At 45.6% G+C, this 25,632-nt stretch overlaps 1 protein-coding gene across 1 annotated transcript in view; it reads right to left on the reverse strand.

The window, feature by feature from the left end:
* The window catches only part of LOC146859663 (astacin-like metalloendopeptidase), a 139,011-nt gene that overhangs the window by 20,517 nt on the left and 92,862 nt on the right, over positions 1-25,632 (reverse strand). The window contains exons 8-9 of the mRNA XM_085646725.1: positions 16,619-16,700; positions 14,902-15,029 (exon numbers count right to left, since the gene is read on the reverse strand). Coding sequence (XP_085502851.1) covers positions 14,902-15,029; positions 16,619-16,700 — 210 coding nt within the window. The remainder of the gene's footprint in view (positions 1-14,901; positions 15,030-16,618; positions 16,701-25,632) is intronic.

Genomic DNA, 25,632 nt, shown 5'->3' on the forward strand with positions numbered 1-25,632 from the left:
AAAAAACACAATGGATATAAAGATAAGAAAAACAAATAGGGGAGACCTCACTAAAACAATAATAAAAAGCCAACTATAGCGAAAATAACAAAAAAAGGATTGCTTGCTGTGCAATGTATGTTTGAGATAAATAACGTAATGTGTGATGATGTGCTGTACCTTTGAGTTGTAAAATAGATCTTCATGCATGTGCGTGGTCTGACCACCCAAGATTGTAGACGCTCTGTGAAGAGCTTCGTGCCCGATCCCTGCATCCAGATTCATCCTACTGCAAGCTTGACTCTGCTTGATGTGATCGAACCCACAGGACTCCTGGCCATCGGCTGCACCTTCCGGAGCTGCCCCTTGCCTGTGGATGTGCCTGATCCGGGCGGGCCAGCTCTCCATCTTCACAGCCAAGATGACAGAAGCCTACAGTTGCTGACTGGGTGTCCCCAGCTGCTCCAGTGCTACGCGTGTTCGGGAAGCTCGTGGAGTGGTTGGCTGGCCGCGTCACTCTCAATCAGCCTGCTGACTGGGCTGACACCTGCTGAGGAGACTCCCTGCATGATATGAACTGCCCGCACTCAGCACGCAGCTCTTGCCTGGGACTGGTGGGGCCTGGTTCTACTGGCCTGGGGCCTCCTAGGATACCCCCATTAGTAAGTGGGGTGCGCCAAGCTGGCCGTGTCCTAGCCCTAATCACAGTGTGCACTTGGGTACTTGGGATCCCAGTGCCCTTCTTCACCTCCCCCTCTTGCTACTTCTTAGTGCCTCAGTGGCCTGGGGCTCTGCACATGCCCTTGCCAACCTCTGGAAACACAGGGCTAACTGCTTGTTATGCTCACACCAGCCTAGAACTTGTGGTGGAGATGGGTTACCCTCATTCATGTGGGAGTTTTGGCCAGACTCTTGTAATTGACAACCGTCATAGGCAGGGATCACCAGCACTCCTCACTGGTCTGAACGGCGATTAAAAGGTACAACACTTCCTTGCAGGGAAACCCTATATCTGCTAGGGAGGCCCAGTCCTCTGGAGAGTGTGAGTACCAACTCTATCCTGCAAGCCATACAAGCCTCCCGTGCAACGCTGGAATCTAAAATCTGTGAGGTCTGGATTGATGATGCCCTCCTGCACCAAGAATTGTGTAATGTTGTGGAAAGGTTTCTGAGGCTGTAGACTGTATTACAGAACTTGAGGATACGGTACATGAATTGAAGACCACCGCCTGAAGCCTCTCTACTTCCGCTAAGCTATTGGAGGAGCGAGCAGAAGATGCAGAAAACCGGATCTGCCGAAATAACCTGAGCCTACTTGGTTGTCCTGTAGGTGTTGAGGCATCCTCACACGAAAAATTCCTGGAGGCATGGATTACGTCCTGGCTCCCTGTGAAACAACCTTTACCTATTTTGTGCTGGAACATGCCCATTGCTCCCTAATGCACAGGCCCCAATATGGGGCCCCTCCCAGACTGTTCGTGGTGAAGTTCCTCAACTGCAAGGACAAAGACACAATCCACAAAGAAGCATAAACGATTCTCTACCAGTCCACCAGTATTCTCATCTTTACCAACTACGACTATACTCATTTGCTCCAGAAACAATGGAAACATTTGATTCTATAAAACAAAGGCTTTAAGCAATGCACCTCTCTTATATAAACATGTTTCCAGCCAAGCTGAATATTATTTACGAATCCCACTCCTTCTTTTTTGCCACACCAGAGGTGTCCTGGGACTGGGCCATAGAGTGGAAAGAACTCAGATGTCGCACATGCCCCCTCTTTGGGAGTCCGATGCCTCTACCCTCCCAGAGCCCAAGGCAGAACCCGGGGAGGAGGCAGTCGAAGGCATCAGCATTCCAGACAGAGATGGGATATGGTCAGTGAAACACCAGACTCCTCTGATGAGGAAGGGGACTGCTGAGGAAGTACTGGAGGGGAAAATGTTCTGTCCCTATGGGACACCGGCACCCCCAGTCTACGTGCCCTGAAATGGCTCGGCCAAAGACACAAGCTGAAGACATCTTTCCAATCTTCAATACTGTTATATTCTGTATGCTTGTGGACATGTTTGTCACTGTTAGACCTCACGTTAGATTTTGACTTTTATACATTATGAGCCAGAAGTACAACATCCTGCTTAATGCACAATGCATGAGCGGGGAGGCACTGTCCTAGCATGCGACTTTATGTTATTGTTCCTCAGGGGGAGTTTGGATGACAGACGAGTTGGAGGTGTGGGGGTGGAAATAGGCAGTCACTTAGGGTTTTGTAAGTTTTGATTGCTCTGCTGTTACTCTTGCTTGATGGCTTTACTAACACAGTGCGTATGCTCTCACTATCTTGAGCATTTGTCCTGAGACTGGTTTCAGGGTATCAGCCCTCATCAGCCAGACTAGCTTGAATCTGGTGGTATAGCATAAATGTGATCCACTTTTGGGCATGCCCTTCCTACTCAGGGTGACAAATGCAAAAAGAACAGATGATGGACAGAATGCTGAACAAATCAAACATTTACCCCGTCACAACAGATCTGGGTTAGATCCATTGTTTTTTTGCTCACCACGCCATTCCAGTTTGGACCCAGCCATATGAAAATCAGTCTAGAACCTGCTCTCTGTGGGAATAGTCCAGCCCAAACTGCAAGGTAAGGCTCTCCCTGGACTGGAAACAAGCATCCTGTGACAGGTTTTGGGGTATTACTCCAACATCAGCCAGGCTATCTTGAATCCGGTGGCATAGCAAGCATAGGTCCCACGTCTGGGCATACCCTTCCCATTTAGGGCTACAAATGTGAAAAGAGCAGATGATGGACGGAATGTTGAATAAATCAAACATATAGACCACTAGGTGTACTGTTCCTAGCAGTGAGAGAGAAGAAGGGGGGAATAGCTCCTGTAAGGAGCAAGGTCCCTCACACACCATGAAAGATGCCATGCTTCATCATAGGGCAGCTCCTTGTTGGGCTGGCTCTGCAATCCCCAACAGGCCCTGCAGGGGGGCTCTATGTCGGAGATCATTTTGTCCGTGGTCTAAGCCGTCGATGAAGAGGGGGTGTGTGGCATGTGTGGTGTATATAGAAAGGTGAGTAGGGTGTGGGAAATGTGTGGATTAAAAATAACTATGAGAGTCCGCTAAACGAACTTTAATTGGTGGGTTCCATGTACAGTAGTACTTGAACGTAGAGATCCTAATAGTCTTGTCAAGTTTTTAAGTGAGGATAATGGTAAACATGTTTCATGCCATTGGATGTCAAAATGATCGTGGCATTTCTTCAGGACCTAGAAACCCTACTTGCTACTCAAACAGGGGTGGTTAACATCTATATAAAGAAATAGGTAACTATACCCTCACCAACTGCAGCCAGGTTCCTCTTCAGTACGGACCCGCAGCAGAAGAGAGAAGGAGCCAGAAAGATACGGAGTCCCGGGACGCTTAGTGGCGTCACATCCGACTTGTCCGTTCGGTCGCTGAGTGCGACCGACATATCCTCTGTCATTCCGGAGAGGTGTTGATTGAGCCAAACGGACTCACCTAGGTGGAAAGACACGATGTGGCCTTTGGAGTATGTGAGAATATAAAGGACATAGTTCCCCTCCTTGACCAGGAAGCCAGTATTCCCTATGATCTAGGGTCAATAGATCTACATCTCAGCTGAGGTAGGACTCACCTGTGTTTGTGTCGTCTTTTAGCATTAAAAAATTTGCCAACTTTGCAGCTTGAAGGTATTTAGGGATCCTTGGCCCTGATGAATGCCCCAGACCCATTTAGGCTAAACAGCAGGACAGAAACATGTTGGCCTAAAGAAACGGTTTGAGCCATTGTCCTCAACAAACCATCTCACCTTGGTTTTTAGACATACCTGTGGTCCCCATTTAATAAAGGTGACACATGGGAGTACTGCAAGGCATTTTTAATACATTGATCTGGATCTCGTCTCTGTCCAGTAGCTTTGTATCTAAGAACTTGCTCCTAGTCTGAGTCCATCAGGAGGACGAGTCTGCCCTGGTGGCACTGTCCTACCAGGATGGGGGAGATTGCCGATGATATGAACCAAGACTCAAATATGTGTGTGAGGCTTCCTCTTCCATAAGAACGGTCCTACCTTCCCCTGCAATTTGGACAGTAATTCTGTCACTGTGACATCCAAATGAGAAGTTCATTTGTGTTCCTAAATAGGGAAACAGTCAATCCTCTTTTGCTTATAGCTACTGTACTTATTTGTGGTTGATATCTGTCTCAGGAGGACGTACGGTGGCCTGGCCTCCCCGTCTCCACTTGTGAGTTAAGAGAACATGTGCCAGTTCCAGCAGTAAAAACCCTAAATTGTTGTTTAAACTGTGGATTGGCTCGTAGCCAAATTGGCAAGTGTAGGGTAATAGGCTATCACCCCAGCCCTGCTAACTTCTGTATATGGACTACTAAGGATGGCACTGTTTACTATCAAAAGAATAAGTTCATTGCATTGGATTTAATGGTGAAATCAAATTGAATGCCACTGGTAAGCATTCCTCTAATTCCTTTAGATACCGTGTCTGGATTCGGAGATAAAATTTCCCAGTGCTGTTCAGTTGCTCAAGTTTTCCAGGGCCCAGTTACTGATGTACACTGTCCTCCAGACAGCTTTCTGCCCTCCTGGGCAGATGTGCTACAAGGAAAGGACAAAAAGGGGCCTGCATTGGGAGAGAGATGTTACCTTCCCTCTGTAGGAACCAATACAAGTGTTAGCCCAGAAGGTGAGCTTCAAAGAAGAAGACGCTTTTGAAGGGCAAATGGGTAACACTGGGGAGAGGTACTGCTCTGTTGTTTAGAAAAATAGGCTGACACTGGGGACAGTAGAGGAGAAACTGTTTTTTTCAGGGGAGTGTTGCCCCTTGGAAGCCTCACCCCTGGGGGTGAGCTAGAGAGCTCTGAGTGTCTGGAGAGGGGTCTCGCCATGTTGAGAGTGGGCAGAATTGTTCATCATGCGATATCCAGATGCCATACTTCCCAGTAGGTAGTAATGAGGAGGGAGGGAACCTGGTAACCCACTGCCTAACAACTGCATCCTACTCTGAGGGCATTTTCTGACGATAAATAGGGCACCCTTGGCACCCAGATCACAACCGACTTGGAAGAAGGGCTGAAGAAGGACTGCCCTGCTGCACCGTGGGACCAGCAAAGAGAGGCTGCACTGTTGAAGACTGCACCTGCTGCACCAGGAGGCCAGCAAAGAGAGGGACATGCCTGCCATGCTCTGCTCAAAGAGAAGTCACCTCCAAGAGCCCAGTCATGCCAGGAGAACTCAAAGGGCCAACCGATTGGCCTCCTGTTTGCAGCACAGGGTCATAACAGCTGACAAAGCCTGCTGGGGAAAGTTGGTAGCCCCATGTCTTTAAGCTGCACCACTGCGGCCGTGCTGCACCAAGGACCGAGACCCAATGCTGGAGTGCTATTGGAGGGTTGCTGGGACCCTGAGAAGGTGAGGTATTGATCCAGAACATATTGGCCTTTGACTACAGCAATTAGCAACTGGTAGTCAAGTGGCAACTGGACTTCAGTTAGACCAGAGCGACTTTGTGGGACATCGACTAAGCAACCAGGACCCCTTTACCATCTTCATGGATCAAGGAATCCCTGAAGGAAAACCCCTGTCGATCGAATTCCATCAACAGCATCCTTATAGGATCTTCAGCATCCTTCGTCTCTTGCATCAGGACCACTCCATAGGCAACACGGATACAGAGCCTGGAACTGCTTATGGACTGCTTCTCCTGTGGAGGTAACTGTTATTGAGGACCTTGCTGGTCCTCTTGACTAGCTCCCTGCCGGAGGTGGTCACCCCAAGTACTTCTAACCAGCCACATTGATACCTAAGTTTTCCTTGATGTGTTTCTACGTGTCCGATTTGTTGATTACTTGTTAAATGTGCTTCTCCATGAAAACTTACAGTTGATTTTTTTCATTTTAGTGTCTAAATTCATATAAAAATACAATCTGTTTATATAAAATGGTGTTGGATTTCTTGAGTGCCATGTCGATTTCTTCTCCACCTGTTTTGGTGGTGTTTATAGGTTTTACACTTGTTTCCCTGTATAAGCCTAGCTGTTCAGTGCCATAGCTACCAAGGGTTGAGCTGAGGGTTTTACAGATTAAAGCTATTTGGCTTAAAGGGGTTGGTCAGTATATTACAAGGCGAGGTCACCCAACCACAAGATTTAATACAGTCCATTTCCTCACCATGCCTCTGGGAGCATAATTAATATCATTTAATATAGCACAATACTGTTGCAATGTTTCATGTGAGTAGACTGATTTAGGAGTATAAATTCACATTTTAGAGAATTACAAAATGATTGTGCTCTCTTAAATCATGTACGTGGATATTTTAAATAGATAATTGGTGGAAAAATGTCTTTCTCCATGTGTATTCTTTGTCTGCCTATGCCTCAAACTGTATATATGTATAATGTAAATATTTAATAAATATGATGATGTTATTGGGTTGACAGCTACAAATATGTGTCATCATGTCCAGGTTTTTGTAAACCTGTTCCCACCAAGCACTACACACCATAACATTTGATGTACAGCACCTCATGTTTGAGATACTGCTGCCAGTGATCAATGTTTTCTGTAAAGCCATTGACTCTATATCATATACCACAAACATATGTAAAGGAGTACTTCACACACATGATCTAGCATTTGTTCACACTTTTACACCTCAACACTGTTTCTGTGTGATCCATACTGGTTCAATTTTGTACCTCTTTTGATGGACATGTTAAAGGTTTCATTTCATTCAGAAACAGTTTATCGTGGCATGTGAGATGATAGAGGCCACACTTATTTGATGAATTCCATGAGTCTACTATACTCCAGTAGCTGGAAGCAGCTGGACATTCAACGCACATTATACTAGACTTCTTCAAGAGCCAATCACAGTGCGCCGTGAAGGGTATAGGTACCTGGTTGGGAGCGTGCTTGACGTGGCCAGAATTGTAGGTAGTAAGCAGCGGCCCAGAGGAGGCTTTCTCACCTCTTCTCCTGTGTATGCCACCTGGGACCACCTGTCTTATCGCCCTCTATGTTTGCACCTCACCATCCATAGTTCTCCTTGCCCCTGCTGCTAACGCACCCCCCATGCCACCATTGAGTAGATGTCCCATTGGCATTATGAAATAGATTTACATTCACAAAGACACAGTCACACCTTGCAGCGGATTTTGAAAGTTCTGTTAGAATTTGCCACGTATAAATATTGATTGCCATCGGCTATTGCTGCTGCGAGCCCCAACGCATACACATATTGCAAGCTCTTTATGCGTCACACGAGAAAGGTGGCACCAACAGGGGCATCCTCCCTCCTGGCAACTCATACCGCAATGGACAAAACCTTTGTGACCTCTCCTGGACTTGGAAGGGCTGCCTGAAACTACCAATGTTTACTGCTTCACCAGAACAGCCGGTAACCATTCACCAACTGAAAGCTACCCTTTTTGTACAACTTTCACTGCGCATGTGCAAACGTCTGGCTCTGGCTGAAGCAGATTGCCATCCCAAGGTACCAAGGGCACCTGCAGACTCCCACCCACCACTGATGTTGCTTTCAATTTGCTGCACTCAGCTGGTACAAGCGTCATTATTATTGATGAGGGAGGCCATGTTTGTGTCCGTGTACGCCGCCATTTTCTCCTGAGCCCAATTCATAGATCAGGAGTGGTGGAGAGGGCTGGTTGTAACGCAGCCCAGCGCTATGATAAGTTAGCACAACAACAAAGACTCGCTCCTACATGTATCTGCTATGTTTAATTATGAGAGGATAGCACTTACTGCAGTTGTACAGCTTGTTGACTTTAGCCACGTCCAGGTTACTGAGTCCATCCCGCTGTCCAATTGCTACTGTGGGGTTTGGTTTTGGAATCATGCTTGGTTGCCCAGATGTATTTGAAAAGACATATCTGTAGGAATCAATCAAAAGCTTGCATCACAAATTTAAATCTGTTTTATCTGGAAAGAGGTCAAGAGAAATTCTAAATGGGAAAGGTTGTGGTATTAGGGTCATTCTTCATTTTCTTTTGACTTTGCCAATGCTTTTTTGTTTTTGTTCGCGAGAGCAAAGAATCCGCGGGTGGCCCACACAGCGGTGCTCCAGTCTGCTTGTGGCCAGAAGTGAGGGTGCCTGTCAGCCACTGGAATCCATCTCAAGCCACACACACGATGGAATAGATGCTGCCAGGATGCGCGATCGTCTTTCCTCTTTACTCTCCTACTCAGACTCGTTTTCTCTATTTTGACATGTGCTGACTGCCGGGTTGGAATTATCACTGGCACGCCGAGTAGACCACTTCTACAAGTTTCCATACAGATTACATTTCATCCATTCAACTTTTCTCAGAGACCGCTCGAGATCACCTGGCACTGCGCACTTTATCCTGAGCCCTGGCCCTGCTGTGGATGCACTGAGCACTTTGCCGCCGGTCCCTGGAGGGACGTTAAAACTACGGACGCGGTCCCGCATCGGCGGGAGACCGCTCGAGATCACCTGGCACTGCGCACTTTATCCTGAGCCCTGGCCCTGCTGTGGATGCACTGAGCACTTTGCCGCCGGTCCCTGGAGGGACGTCAAAACTACGGACGCGGTCCAGCGACGCGGGACGCGCGCGGGCGTGCCCGGGCGAAGACCGGGCCAAGACGGGCCCGTCTTAGCCAGTCATAGCCAGGAGTAGGCTGAGCTGGGCCATTGATCCTGAACCATTTACTTTTTGCCAACACTATTGTTTCAGATAAGTACCTGTTACCTCGTAGTACATGACTTTTTGTTGGAGGTGTATGACTAAACGATTGCTGTTGAGTTGCATACTGTTTTGTTATATTACCGTCCTCCTAACTTCTCCTTAGGTATCTTATTACAATGGCGAAAAGAAAGGCCGCAAGTTCTCAATCTAAGAAGCAGACGAAACCTGGGGAGGGACCCTGTGTATCTATTTTAAATTATCTCACGGGTGCTATGGGTGCCCTGGAGGAGCAAATTGTTTCAGTTGAAGAAGCAATTACTCGCGACAGCGCGGCTGCGACAACTTGCACAGAGGTTCTACCACCAAATCATAATGGGCAAGTAATAGACGAGTCCATTGTTGCTGAGAATGGGTGTGCGGTAGACATTTCTGATCATATTTCTTTTTCCAACCAGGATATTGAGCTCCAGCCACCCACTAAACGATCAAAAAACCCACTGTCTACCTTAGAGGTAGCGGCCGGACTAACTCCTAAGACCAAGGGGAAACACAGCAACAAGGGAACCCATAAACCCCCCCCCAAATCGAAAAGAGCGCCTCGTGGCGCTGTATCTACTCCCACTAACGCCATACCTCATCCCAACATAATGGCGATACAAACAAAGATTGATGCACTAGACTCGTTTCTGAGAGATTCTATCAGTAATATTACTGTAAGGTTAGGCGCGATCGAAGAAATAATATCCAAATATCCAAAACCTATGCCAACAATTGACGCGCCACCACCTATCCCTAGTGTATCTAATCCCAGGATGAACAAGGTCCAGGGCAAGCCCCCTTTTAATCTAGGGAGCATACAGTCGAGCCTAAGTCAACCTGATAATAACGCACATTTCTCTCAAGGTGCTACTAAAAATCAATCACACTCCAGGCAAACTGTGGCTGATTGTCACGTTGAAAATAATAGCCAACATAATCCCATGTTACCTGTTAACCTAGATCAGGCCCTTCCAGCCACTGTTTTAGATCTACCACCTGCCGCTACGCCTTATACAATTATCTTAACTAACGTTCCAAAAGTAAGAGATGACGTACCTGAACCTTGGCAGGTGTTGAGAAACAAGTCCTTAGCATGGTTGGGATCTAGGGTGGGACATACTGACAGGTTGTTCAGGGAGTTTAAGATGGTAAGAAGGGTGAGTTGGTTGGGAAGAGATCCTAAAGCTTTTCTGGGAGATTGTGTGGTGTTGAACTTTAAGACCCCCCAATTTGCACGTTGGATATTGCGTAGTATGGATCAACACGCCTTGGCCTGCGGCAATATTGGCGTGGTCCCTTTAGGTTTCTTCTATAAGCCCAGCACCCAGCATTTAGGTACTCCAATTATTAATTATGGTTATAAATACCCCATTCAGACATATAATCGCTTCGAGCACCTATCTTCTCTAGAAGAGATAGACTGACGCTTAAGCTCAGTTGGTAATTTGGCTGTAGATACGGGGGAAGGTCCACCCACCGAGACTCAATTTGTACTCAATTCTATGTTTAATGAGGCGTTCTATGCCTCTAGGGTGACGAGTACTTATAAGGCTTGTACTAGCCCACCTCCCTCTGGTGGCATAGACAGATTTAGCCCTGATCTCCTGACCATTATAACCTCACCTAAGGACAATAATATGATCTTGGGAGTGGGACCCACTATAGATCCTTATATCTCCACACACTCATCACCATCGCCATTAATGCTGGGCAATGGGGACGGGGGGAACAAATCTGAAATGGATCACGAAGGAATTCGATTTGTATACTGGAATGTCGCCGGACTAAAATCAAAGATACATAACGATTTGTGGTTGGACTTCATAGGGTCCTTCGATATTCTTTGTCTACAGGAAACCTAGCTATTAGAACCTGCCCATTTGGCCGGTTACCGTACCTTTTTTACCTCAGCGGTCCCGTCCCCCAGTGGTAGAGCAAAGGGTGGTCTTTGTACTTATATTTCAAACCTTGTGACCTATGATAAATGCAGCTTTTTGGATAACCCTTACTATCAAGTTATTGATTTAAAATGTGATTTATCTATGAATGTGGTTATCGTTAATTTTTATAACAACATCCCACAACACCTCTTTTCCTGTACTCTGAAATCCTTATTAGATGTTTTGGAGAGATACAATGATTCAATGATAAAGGATGTGTTTATTTTGTGGGGAGGTGACTTTAACTGTCCCTTATGTAAACATATAGGTAAAGGGATCTGCGGATTAACATATGATTTCAATGATGAAGATTGCCTCCCACATTTTGCGCACACGGTCCAAGGGGACTTATTCAATGACATTTTATTAACATATGATATGGGTTTTTGTAATAAGTTAGCATCCCCCTCGATAGATTTTTCCCCAACTTTTAACGGCCGTGGTGTCTCGTCTACAATTGATTTTATATTGATGTTTAACAGGCATTTTACTAGAGTAAAGTCATTTAATACACATGATGTGGCTTTAAGCGATCACTTTCCAATAAGCCTAAGCTTGATAATACTATGTCAAGTTGTAAAAGTGAGGGATAGGAATATTGACGACATTAATAACATCAAGCTTAATAGGCAAAATGGTTATGCATTAAGCTGGGAACGTGTAAACCATGAAGATCTTTTGAAGAAAGTAATCTCTGACTGCTTTAGTAATCTTATGTATTGCTTAAATGAAGATGGCGAACCAAGCGAGATTGTTAAGAATTTTACAATAATCGCTGCAAGCATTAAGAAGGCCCTCTTCATTGAAACTAATAAAAGTAAACCAGTGAAGCATGGTTGGTTCGATCATTCATGCACCCTGGCTCACTCAAACCTGAAGTTGGCCCTTCACGCTAAAACTAAAAATGCCTGTAATATCGCCAATGCCAGAAGGGAGTACAAATCTGCCCTGAAAAACAGGAAACAAGAGCTAAAAAAGTCGATGTGGCTGGCTTTGAAGGAGGCAGCCGCATCCAAAGACTCAGCAGCTTTCTGGAAAGCCGTTAATGCTCCTTTTTTATCTAGCTCGGACAGAGCCAACATAGAGGTCGCAATTCCTGAAAATGCCTGGGTTGCTCATTATTCACATCTTTATGACTGCCCTACTGATGCATTCGTTCTATCTGGGCCCCAAGAAGTTGACCCGCCTCATCAGGGATCTCCATGTGAAAAGACTCTGGTCTTTGAGCTATGGGAAGTAAACAATGCCATTATGACCAGCCAATGGGGCAAGGCACCAGGCCCGGATGGTGTCCCTGCAGATCTTTTTAAATCCAATCTTGAATTATGGGGACCACTTTTAACTTCACTTTTTAATGCAATTGTGGTAAATAGTCTTCCTCCAACTTGGTTAGTCTCCGTTTTAGTCCCTATTTTTAAGAAAGGAGATAGAGATAATCCAGCGTGTTACCGTCCTATCTCTTTGCTTGACTCGTCTATGAAAATTGCTGGTAGAGTCATTTTAAATAAGCTACAAGATTGGGCTGAGGATCGGAGAATCTTATGTTGTATTCAATACGGTTTTCGAAAGGGCATGGGGACCGTGGACCAGAGCATTAATTTAAATCTTTTAATGAACAAATACACGGTGGCCAAAAGGGGTAATTTATATTTAACTTTTGTTGATTTATCATCAGCCTTCGATTGCGTTGTACACGCAAAGTTATGGGAAATTTTAGAAGAGCTTGATGTTGATCCTGTTTTAATTACCTTTCTGAGACAACTTTATGCAGGGGCCAAGGCTAGGGTACGATATGGGCTGGAGGGTCAATGTACAGAGGATTTTAAGATAGGAAAAGGAGTGAGACAGGGTTGTGTTCTCGCTCCTTTCCTTTTTAATCTATATATCAATGGCCTTGAAAAATATTTAGCTCAAAATTGTAATGACCTTCCCCAAATTGAATCGAGAACTATCCCAGCCCTATTATACGCAGATGATGCCGTGCTAATGGCTCGTACCCCCCTTGCCCTGCAACGTGTTATTTCTTCATTTGAGACATTTATGTCCAATTTGGGGCTTACCATCAACGTGTCCAAAACCTTTGCTATGACCAGTGGCAGTGGTGGTAGCAGGGGTCCAAAGACCATGTATGTTTACGACAAGCCAATAGAATACACCAATTCTTTTACATATCTGGGCATTTTATTTGACAATAAACTAAGCTGGCAACCCGCTGTAAAAGCTAGGAGGGCCTTGTTTGCAAGAACTGTGACTGCCCTTCATAATTTTAGTAAGAAACTGGGAAGGAGGCCCCCGTCTGAATTGTTGAAAATTTATAACGCTAAATGTGTTTCTGTTGCCACCTATGGCGCTGGCGTGTGGGGGACTGTTGATGTTTCCTCCTTACAGACGGTAGAAAATAAATTTCTTCGGTTTCTATTGGCAGTCCCAGATTCCACATCTACATATAATTGCCACACTGAATTGGGTATTGGTTATCTAGAGGATATAATCAAAATACAACCTATACTCGAATGGCATAGGATTTGGACCTCTGATAACCTGGACTTGAATCGTAACATCATTAGGGATGTCTTAAAACTGGAAGGTGTGTCAAGGATAAGATGGTTAATTTATGTTAAATCATTTTTCTGTAAATTGGATCACTGTGAATATTATGATGATCCCACCTCTTTGACTCCGATTACGAGAAAGGACCTAAAAAAAATGTGCCTAGACCATTTAAATGATTCTAGATTATGTTTAGAAATGAAGAAGATTTCAGTACAGGCACATCAGCTGATCACAACCCACCTTTTAATACAACCATATATAACAACTGCTACTGGAGATTTTAACAGATTTTTGCTAGTCCGTTTCCGCTTAGGTCTCATCCACAGATTATTAAGTTTTCCTGTTTGTAATGATTGGTCTAATCCACTCTGTAATTGTCCGTGTGACGATATGTCAATCCAATCAACACTACACGTTGTTTTACTGTGTAAATTTTACTCTATTCCCAGGAAAAGATGGATCCTTCCAGTTTTGAAAACTTTTGGTGTTAGACAGTGCCACCCCGCACTGTTAGCCCTTCAAATGTTAGATTCACCGTATGTTGTAGCCTCTGTTTCAGCATTTCTAAAATTCATTTTTAAGTCAAGAAATCAGCTGCTAATGTAATCATGTTTAATGCTTTTTTTATGTATTGTGTTTATGCTTTTATGATTAATGTGTCTTTTAATCGAATAAAGCTGAATTGATTGATTGATTGATTGAGTCTACTATACTCCAGCAGCTGGAAACAGCTGGACATTCAACGCACATTATACATGACTTCTTCGCGAGCCAATCACAGTGCGCCGTGAAGGGTATGGGTACCTGGTTGGGAGCGTGCTTGACGTGGCCAGAATTGTAGGTAGTAAGCAGCGGCCCAGAGGAGGCTTTCTCACCTCTTCTCCTGTGTATGCCACCTGGGACCACCTGTCTTAGTGCCTTCTACGTTTGCACCTCACCATCCATAGTTCTCCTTTCCCCTGCTGCTAACACACCCCCCATGCCACCATTGAGTAGATGTCCCATTGGCATTATGAAATAGAATTACATTCACAAAGACACAGTCACACCTTGCAGCGGATTTTGAAAGTTCTGTTAGAATTTGCCACGTATAAATATTGATTGCCATCGGCTATTGCTGCTGCGAGCCCCAACGCATACACATATTGCAAGCTCTTTATGCGTCACACGAGAAAGGTGGCACCAACAGGGGCATCTTCCCTCCTGGCAACTCATACCGCAATGGACAAAACCTTTGTGACCTCTCCTGGACTTGGAAGGGCTGCCTGAAACTACCAATGTTTACTGCTTCACCAGAACAGCCGGTAACCACTCACCAACTGAAAGCTACCCTTTTTGGACCACTTTCACTGCGCATGTGCAAACGTCTGGCTCTGGCTGAAGCAGATTGCCATCCCAAGGTACCAAGGGCACCTGCAGACTCCCACCCGCCACTGATGTTGCTTTCAATTTGCTGCACTCAGCTGCTACAAGCGTCATTATTATTGATGAGGGAGGTCATGTTTGTGTCCGTTTATGTCGCCATTTTCTCCTGAGCCCAATTCATAGATCAGGAGTGGTGCAGAGGGCTATTCGTAACGCAGCCCCACACTATGATGAGTTAGCACAACAACAAAGACTCGCTCCTACATGTAGCTGCTATGTTTAATTATGAGAGGATAGCACTTACTGCAGTTGTACAGCTTGTTGACTTTAGCCACGTCCAGGTTACTGAGTCCATCCCGCTGTCCAATTGCAACTGTGGGGTTTGGTTTTGGAATCATGCTTGGTTGCCCAGATGTATTTGAAAAGACATATCTGTAGGAATCAATGAAAAGCTTGCATCACAAATTTAAATCTGTTTTATCTGGAAAGAGGTCAAGAGAAATTCTAGATGGGAAAGGTTGTGGTATTAGGGTCATTCTTCATTTTCTTTTGACTTTGCCAATGTTTTTTGTTTTTGTTGGCGAGAGCAAAGAATCCGCGGGCGGCCCACACAGCGGTGCTCCAGTCTGCTTGTGGCCAGAAGTGAGGGTGCCTGACAGCCACTGGAATCCATCTCCACTTTTCACTGCTGTGTAGGGACACCATCCTTGGAGTTATGAGAGGGTCACTAGAAAGGATATGCCTCCATCAATATTCTGCTCAGAAGGCCACATCCCCGACTGTGGTCCTAGCATTTGAATTGTATAAAGTTATAATAACATCTAGAGTATGAGTTACAATTTGTCCTGGAAGTAAAACTCGAAAACCCTGGAGGCTGCCCTAGAGCCATCCACACCTGGAGGTTGCTAACAATTCCCATTGAGCCCAGTTCCTATAGTTGATTTGACTTCAAAAGCCTGAAACTGATATCAAGAGGGCCCGCGTCCTGGCTGGCGTAATCAAGATGCTAGCGTCTCATTGAAGATGCGAGTGCAGAACGGAGGGGCCAGGGACATATCGCAGAAGCTACATTTTCAATGCTAAGCGCATGTTCTTTGCCTCAGAAGAGAACCGTCTGAGATGAGTAGATTTATTAAATATGTGGGTCGTGCTTTGGGTACTAAGAGTTTGATAGCTCAGTCGACATGATCTGGAATATCAGAACCAACAGCTATTAACAAAGGGACTTTATGGGCCCCTTTGTCACAGCGGGAGCTGAACTGGCCCTGGGGCAGATGAGGTGGCCCCCTCCTCTGAGAGGCCTGCTGGGTGGAACTGAGCCATAGAAGGTGGGCACCAGGTGTCTTTCCACCTGTCTCTGCATGGCAAGTGTAGGCAGGTGAAGGCCACGGGCAATGCCCACACTCACTCTCTCCCTACAATGACCAGCAAATACACCGACCAAAACAACCATTGGTCTGTCCAAGAAGATTTGTATGGAAAGGGGGTGAAGGTGGTTTGTCAAAAGTCCTCCTGGGCAAGTAGGGGGATAGTCCCCACATTTCTTTCGATCCGGGTCATGGGGATGGCACTGGCTTGAGAGGCTATGATATTTGTACACGTGGGCACTCCCCGGACATCATCACAGACAAACATACATGTGGGAAACAGTTCAGGTACAAATAAGAGGCTGGGGAGCAGTCATCCTGCTTGCTCCCCATTGGGGAGGTGGGGGTGGATGAAGTGAAACTGACAATGAGGCCAACTGCGGAAGTTTGGCTGTGGAGGCTGAGGTCAAAGGGTCTCCCTGGAAGTGGTGAACAAACGGGAGAGAACAGCCGGCGCCTGTGAGTGTGGGTTGAAATGTGTAGGGTGAGAGGTTCTTTAGTTATAATTATCTAAGGCAGAGTGGATTATGGATTTTACTTTGCAAGGAACTGGGGAGAGTTAGCTTTTGAGCTCCTCTAATAAACACAAGTTTTCATATCCTGATATCTCTTCTCAGGCCCCCCCTCACCCCAACCCGATGAGCAGCGCCTTACCTGTTATAGTGCATCACTGACGCATAGTCATATGGAACGCCCAAGGTATCGCCGTCATCTTTCGCAAAATTGCTCCAGTCACCTGCATTGGGTGAAACAAACAAATTAGCTGTTGGTAAAATAAAACTTTTATTTTAACACTGCCCAATGAACAGAAAGCTCCCTTCTAACTAAAGGCTCCCCGTCTGTCAGAGGGTGGGGGACGGTATGAACTAAAACGCATATTTTTTAACCCCATGGGGCATATCAACAATGGCTTTATCTCTGCTTTTTTGGCTTTAAAAGCCAAAAAAGGAGAGATAAAACTAGCGCCCTATCAACAACAGGGTGCTAACATGCAAATTTGCATGTTAGCACCCTTTTACTCTACGCTTCCCCTTGCATCTCTAATGAGATGCAAAGGGGGCGTTCCAGAGTAAAATAATAGGAGAAATGTCGCTAAGCGACATTTCTCCTATTATCAAGAATGTCGCTAACCCTGTTAGAGACAAAAAAAGCTGCATTAACCGCGGTTAACGCTGCTTTTTTACGTCTGGTATTTTTCTGACTTAGCCATGATATCCTATGGAAGGAGGATATCATGGCTAAGTTTGCCTGTCCCTATCAATAAGCTAACGTGAGATTATCGCTGGGTTTCCAGCGATAATCTCACGTTAGCCACTTAGCGTGATCACACTCCTGAGGCGGAAGCCGGGAGAAGCGCGCAGCGCATTGCCTTTGTTTTTTAAAAAAACAATCTTTTTTAAAACTGTCACAGATTTACGTGTGCTAGCTTTTAAATACTCACCACAGCACCCGGCTACTGCCAAAACAATCGAGCACTTCACCCAGCTCACGTAGCAGACCTGAACGCTGCCAGCTGACTCTGAAATTGCTCCACTCCTCGGACGCTCGCAGCGCGAGGACTCAGGCCACGCCCACTTGTTTGGCCACGCCCCCCGAGGCGACTATTTAAACGCTGTGTACAAGCGCCAGGTAGATACTGATCACACTCCTGAGGCGGAAGCCGGGAGAAGCGCGCAGCGCATTGCCTTTGTTTTTTTAAAAAAACAATCTTTTTTAAAACTGTCACAGATTTACGTGTGCTAGCTTTTAAATACTCACCACAGCACCCGGCTACTGCCAAAACAATCGAGCACTTCACCCAGCTCACGTAGCAGACCTGAACGCTGCCAGCTGACTCTGAAATTGCTCCACTCCTCGGACGCTCGCAGCGCGAGGACTCAGGCCACGCCCACTTGTTTGGCCACGCCCCCCGAGGCGACTATTTAAACGCTGTGTACAAGCGCCAGGTAGATACTGATCACACTCCTGAGGCGGAAGCCGGGAGAAGCGCGCAGCGCATTGCCTTTGTTTTTTTAAAAAACAATCTTTTTTAAAACTGTCACAGATTTACGTGTGCTAGCTTTTAAATACTCACCACAGCACCCGGCTACTGCCAAAACAATCGAGCACTTCACCCAGCTCACGTAGCAGACCTGAACGCTGCCAGCTGACTCTGAAATTGCTCCACTCCTCGGACGCTCGCAGCGTGAGGACTCAGGCCACGCCCACTTGTTTGGCCACGCCCCCCGAGGCGACTATTTAAACGCTGTGTACAAGCGCCAGGTAGATACTGATCACACTCCTGAGGCGGAAGCCGGGAGAAGCGCGCAGCGCATTGCCTTTGTTTTTTTAAAAAACAATCTTTTTTAAAACTGTCACAGATTTACGTGTGCTAGCTTTTAAATACTCACCACAGCACCCGGCTACTGCCAAAACAATCGAGCACTTCACCCAGCTCACATAGCAGACCTGAACGCTGCCAGCTGACTCTGAAATTGCTCCACTCCTCGGACGCTCGCAGCGCGAGGACTCAGGCCACGCCCACTTGTTTGGCCACGCCCCCCGAGGCGACTATTTAAACGCTGTGTACAAGCGCCAGGTAGATACTGATCACACTCCTGAGGCGGAAGCCGGGAGAAGCGCGCAGCGCATTGCCTTTGTTTTTTTAAAAAACAATCTTTTTTAAAACTGTCACAGATTTACGTGTGCTAGCTTTTAAATACTCACCACAGCACCCGGCTACTGCCAAAACAATCGAGCACTTCACCCAGCTCACGTAGCAGACCTGAACGCTGCCAGCTGACTCTGAAATTGCTCCACTCCTCGGACGCTCGCAGCGCGAGGACTCAGGCCACGCCCACTTGTTTGGCCACACCCCCCTCTCCCCTCCCTCATTCAACCCCTATAAAATGTGCCTGTGGCGGAAGCGCAGCGGACGAGCGCAGCGGGAGCGCCGTTTGCGCGCCGAAGGCGCGCCTAAGGCAAGCCCGTCTGCGCCCGTCCGCGCCAGACCGAGCCTAGAGCCCACACCCCTGGCCGGTTCTGATGCGCCCCGAATCAAATACTCACAAGAAACTTTGTACCAACTTAGAGTTCCGTCAAAAACTAGATGTAACAGGAGCTTCTTAGATGCCCTACCTGCACCTACAGGACTACGCCCTTATCCCACTACGAACCGGCCTGCCTGGAGATGGCCCTGCTGAATTGCAGGTCACTCCCTAAACACCATATTGAAATTAATCTGCTATTAACAGAGTCAAACTTGGACGTTCTGTTTTTAACAGAAACTTGGTTGTCCGAAAGCTCCGACCCGGAAATCATACAGGCACTACCCCCTAGGTACCTCATTAAAACCCTCAATAGACCGACAGGAATGGGAGGGGGTATCGCGATTATCTATCACGACAACCTCGTATGTCAATTCAAAGACAGCCCCATTCTCGACAGTGAAAATGTCCTCTTTTCTTTACACCTACCACCTTCTACTACTCTAACTGGGGTGTTAATTTACCGTCCGCCAGGACAGGTAGGGGGGTTCATAAACTCACTCATTGATGTCATCTCCTCCCTAGCGTGCGGAACGCCAAACTTTACAATCCTCGGGGACCTAAATCTCCACTTCGATGATCAAACCAATAAACTCGCCACAGACTTAAAAACTGATTTAAACTCCCTGAATCTACAACTACTCAGCAATGATCCCACCCATATGAAAGGACACCTATTGGATCCCATCTTCTCCAACCTCTCCAAACTCTCTGTTCAAACTCCTCTCCCTCTCCCCTGGTCTGACCACTTCTTGGTTCCTCTCAAATTCCAACTCCCAGGGAAGATCTCGGACACTCCTCGCCCCCGGGTTCCGTCACGCCCATGGAGAAAACTAGACACTAGCTTATGGGAACGCTCTCTGGCCTCCACGCTACCCATAATCGACCTTGACCCTTCCAAAGCCGAAATTCAACTACATAGTTGGATTAGCAACTCGCTCAATACTGTTCTGCCTCTCAAAGCCCTCCCCCCCAACAGGAAATCCTCCAGACTACCGTGGTTCACGGAAGATCTACGTGAATTAAGACGGAAAGGCAAAAGGCTCGAACGCCAATGGAGAAAGCACTGGAACACAAAAGACAAAAGTGAATACAAAACCCACATTAGGTTTTATAAAAATGAACTAAAAACGGCACAGGCCGCCTATTTTGAGGACCAAATAGCAGCCGCGACTAACTCCGCAAAAGAGACCTATCGGATAGTCAAACTCCTCTCCAAAATACAGGAACCCCCTCCAGCGCCAGACCCGGATGGCACAAAATGCAACCGGATGGCCGAATTCTTTTCGGAAAAAATCAAAAAAATTCTCAACTCCCTTCCGACGGCGCCATCTGCACTTAGAGGCCTTTACCTTCAGGCCCCCCTAGACACCCCGAGGTTGCTCTCCTTCCCTCAAATCACAACCGAAACGTTTCTCAGCACCCTGCACAAAGTCAAAAGCGGTGCCCCGTCAGACCCAGCTCCGATCAGTAAATTGAAGCTAGTTGCTTCCACTATAGCCTCTCCTCTCACCAACCTGATCAACGCCTCCTTCGAACATGGCACAGTCCCAGCAAACTGGAAAAAAGCCACTGTGAAGGCTCTCATAAAAAAACCGCACCTTGACCCCACAGACCCTTCAAATTTCAGACCGATCTCACTGCTACCGGCGATGAGTAAAATAGCCGAGAGAGTAGCGAACCAACACCTCTCTGAGTTCCTAGAGACCAACCATCTCCTCCGCCAAACCCAGACAGGTTTCAGACCAGGACAAGGGACGGATACCGCACTGTTAGCCGTGGTCGAAGAAGCTAGGGGCATACTAGACGTAGGAGGATCAGTGGCAGTGATCCTCCTCGACCTGAGTGCCGATTTCGACACGGTGGACCATGCAACCCTTGTTCACCGTCTTGAACTGATAGGAGTGGCGGACTCCGCTTTAGCCTGGATCTCATCCTTCCTTGAAAACAGGTCCTTTCAAGTCACAGATGGGCACACCATCTCCAAGGCTCATGCACTCAAGTGTGGGGTGCCCCAGGGGTCCTCCCTAAGCCCCACACTTTTCAACGTATACATGGCTCCTCTCGAGGAGGTTGTCAAACCTTTTGGGATTAAGTCAATAATGTACGCCGATGACACTCAGCTCGTTGTCTCCCTCAACCAATCAGACAACGCCCTCACCAATTTATCTAACTGTCTAGAAAAAGTTCACCAATGGATGTGCGAGTCCCGGTTGAAACTGAACGGGGAGAAATCAGAAATAATCCTTCTAGGAAACCCAAATAAAATCCCCTCTCCTCTTCCCTGGCCTCCATGCATGGGATCACCGCCATCCCCAAAATCCGAAGTAAAAAGCTTAGGGATATGGCTGGACCAGGATCTCAGTTTTAAAACACAAGCGAGGAAAACCGCGGGAACATGCTTCGGCCTTATGAAGATGGCTCGAAAGATCCTCCATCTACTCCCCCCTCAATCCAGGAAGCTCCTGATGCAGGGACTGGTGAATTCCAGACTGGACTATGGGAATGTCCTATATCTGGGGGCCCCAGTCTCTGTAGTCCATAGACTTCAATGCGCTCAAAATGCGGCGGCTAGAACACTCACAGCAACCGCAGCAAGAAACTCGGCCAAGCCAGCCCTTAGAAGTCTGCACTGGCTCCCAGTCAAGGAACGGGTCAACTTCAAGACCCTGTGCATTACCCATAGAATACTGCACAACGAAGGCCCACCCATCCTCAGGTCTCTCGTGTCCCATCAACAATCAAGTAGACAACTCAGATCTAACTCCCTCTCCCTTGCAAAAGTCCCCAGAATTAGGAAGGCCAGAACTGGGGGCCGCCTTTTTTCGTACAATGCCCCCAGACTATGGAATGCTCTCCCACTCTCCCTGAGGCAGGAACATAACCACCTCAGATTTAGGAAAAAACTAAAAACCTTACTCTTTCCCTGAGCACTCCCCCACATAACTTCCCACCCTACAGGACTGTGTTCACTAGCGCCGGGATGCCTAAGGGTAGCTGCGCGCTCTACAAAACCCAAAATCAAATCAAATCATCATCAAATCAATCAAGCGTGAGGATTTTTATCGCTAATGAGATAAGCATTGCTAATAGCACGCTATCTCAGCGATAAAAATCAGCGCTAGCCGGCGATAATTATCCTGGCGCTAAGTGCGCTGAGCGATAATTATCGCCGGTTGTTGTTAATATGCCCCCATGAGTCTTGGGGCAGGATTGGCTTGTCTTGTTTCCTGCACCATTGCTCGTGTTTGTGAACTCTTGTGTTTGCAGACTGACGTCAGAGGTCACTGAAGCCACCACAGGTCAGTGCTGGGTTCACTTGGTGCTTTGCCGGCCTCTTCTTACCATTTCATCACAAAAAGCCTAATAGCACCACAATTATTGGTGCACTTTAAGCAAATGGTGAGCCATTCATAAAACACGCAAACATGGGTTAACGACTACCAATCAGGGCCGTCGCCGCGATGACGTCAACGCAGTGCAATCCTGGCTTGAAAATGAAAGCTGAAGTGGTAAAGACCAGGGTTAAAGACGGGCACCGAACTTAAATGCTCACTTAACATTTTATGAATGTTCATAAACTATGGAGCTATTTCTACACATACTTTAACTTCGGACAATGAAATATTAGTTTTTAATATACAGCTGATATATATTATATATGCAGATGTCCATGGTGGAATATGCTATTTATTTACGCTGATGAGTGTGGGAGGGGCTCGGACTCGTGGGAGGCGAAGCCTTGAGTGAGTCAAGATATCCACCCACCTTCAACTATCGTTAATAAATAGCTTATTATACTCTTCTCGTCTATATACGGCTTATGCCATATATATATATATATATTTTTTAATGTGTATATTTTTAACAAACGTATTTAACCAAAGCCTGAATACAAGGGGTTACATGTGTTCAGCAAGGTAAAATCACCCGGAAGAGAGGAGACTCTGTCTATTAGTAGAGTTGCTTCCCGGTGTAAAGTAATTCTTGCATTCTATCTGTGAGGCAGTAAAAAGTGTTTCCTCGTGTCAATTTCACTGCACTGTAGTAATAAAGACACGTGTTTATTAGTACAATTGCTCTAAATAATATGTGTCATTGGGCCACATTTATTTTCACTGCTTTTTGTAACTTCTATGTGTGATGCTTAATGCACAATACAAATTATTACAAAAATTTAAACGTATTAAACATGTAAACAAATACCAATTGAAAACATAAATAATTAACATGTTAATCAATTAACATTCATTTTTATGTAATTAAAAAAAGACACTCCTCACCCAACAATGTGAAAAAATGATGCAGTACTATAATCTAATATTTAATATATATAGTATTTAATACATTTCACAATAACATAAATAATGAAATAACAACGTAATCCAATACAATTAAACAACATAATAAAAAACAGTTTTATAATGAACAATATTTTAAGCTTCAATAATAACAGTTTGAAAAAAATATATATTCTTGCAGTTGATATTTTTGTCCACAATATCTCTTGTAGCCACACTACCATGAACATGATTGTATGGTCAGCTGGTATGATATCTTTAATGGAGTGCTTTAAGAATATCTAATGAAATGAACATAATCTATATTCCCCTGAAGGCCATTTCCAAAGACACAAGATCAACCAACAGCACATCTACAGGTCCTGCAAATTCAGGTGACGTTGGCCATAGAATGGTCTTGCAGGAATTTCACAAACACACTTTGACCATCACGAGGTGTCACCAATGAGGACCTCCTCATTGGTGACACCGAGTGATGGTATTCTGTATTTCCTCTATTTTAATATTTTGTTTCCGAAGGTTACTTAGGGGTCTTAACCCCTTCGCTGCTAGGCCTTTTCCCCTCCTGTGCTAAGCCCTTTTTGGGCTATTTGAGGTAGTGCGCGCTTAGGCCCCTGTAACTTTTTGACCACATTAGGTATCCACGCCAAATTTGCGTCCTTTTCTTCCAACATCTTGGGGATTCTAAAGGTACCCAGGGTTTGTGGATTCTCCTAGAGGGTTCCCAGAAATTAGTCAAAATACAGCAATTTTTTTTTTTTTTTGTGAAAAATGTGAAAAATGGGCTGCAAATGAAAGCTTCTGGGTTTTTCTCTGCAAATGGTATCAAAAAAGGGTTTGTGGGGCTGAAATCACAATTTCTCCAGCTTTTAGGGAATGACAGACTTTTGTTAGAAAACCAACATTTTTTACACAGTTTTGGCATTTTTCTGGGACATACCCTATTTTTGCTATTTTTTGTGCTTTCAACCTCCTTCCAGTTAACGGTAGAAAAGGGTAACAAAACAATAATGGATCCTGGAAAGCTATACATTTTTGAAAAGTAGACAAAATTCTGAATTCAGCAAGGGGTCATTTGCGTAGATCCATCAAGGTTTCTTTATAGAAATTTACAGGCAAATATATGAGAAATTAAAAATTTGTTGAAAAAAGCAGCCTCTTGAGTCAACGTTTTTACCTGTAACTTCTTCGAATTATGACATCTCTTTGAAAGCAATGTACCGTTACATCCGGTAGACCTTCCTGGTTGTGTGGACATATAGGACTTGTAGGTTCATCAAGAGCCCAACGAACCCAGAGTAGAAAAATGAGCAGCATTTTGTAATGTTTTTTTTTTTTGGTCCGGGTATATAGCAATTATTGTGGGAAAATGTATACTTGGAAAAATCGGTATGAAAGTCACCTATGTATTTCTGAAATGGGAACAAATTACAGAGTTCAGAAACAGTGCATATTTGCACATTTTCGAAATTGGGAATACTCATATTTGCATGACAATTATTGGTCATTTTTCAAAATGACTTTTTTTTTACACAATGTCTTTCATTTGGAAGGGAGAAATGCATCAAAAATCAACAGGTAATAACAGTAGCTTTACAAATTTGAACTACCCTAAGTCTCCCGAGAAAAATGGTACCTCACTTGTGTGGGTAGGCATAGTGCCCACGACAGGAAGTGGCTCAAAACCTAAGGTGAACACACCACATTTTCACACTGAAAATTTACACTTTTTTTGCAAAGAGTCTAGCTGTAGTTTTTGAACCCTAGCCCTGCCGGCACCTAGGGAAACCTAGCAAACCTATACATTTTTGAAAACTAGACACCCAGGGGAATCCAGGATGGGGTGACTTGACTGCCTCCCACCATGGTCTGTTACCCAGAATCCCTTGCAAACGTAAAAAATTGAAAAAAAAACCACATTTTCCCCACATTTCTGTGATGCAAAGTTCTGGAATCTGCGTGGATCCACAAATTTCCACCCACCCCGCGTTCCCCAAAGTCCTACGAGAAAAATGGTACCTCACTTGTGCGGGTCGGCCTAGTGCCCGCGACAGGAAACGGCGCAAAACGCAACGTGGTTTTGGAGTGAAAAATGACCCTTTTTTTGGCAAAGTGACTAGCTGTAGATTTTGTACCCTAGCCCTGCCGGCACCTAGGGAAACCTAGCAAACCTATACATTTCTGAAAACTAGACACCCAGGGGAATCCAGGATGGGGTGACTTGACTGCCTCCCACCATGGTCTGTTACCCAGAATCCCTTGCAAACGTAAAAAATTGAAAAAAAAACCACATTTTCCCCACATTTCTGTGATGCAAAGTTCTGGAATCTGCGTGGATCCA

Source organism: Triturus cristatus, chromosome 3_1 (genome assembly GCF_964204655.1).
Source record: "Triturus cristatus chromosome 3_1, aTriCri1.1, whole genome shotgun sequence".
Classification (NCBI taxonomy): Eukaryota; Metazoa; Chordata; class Amphibia; order Caudata; family Salamandridae; genus Triturus; species Triturus cristatus.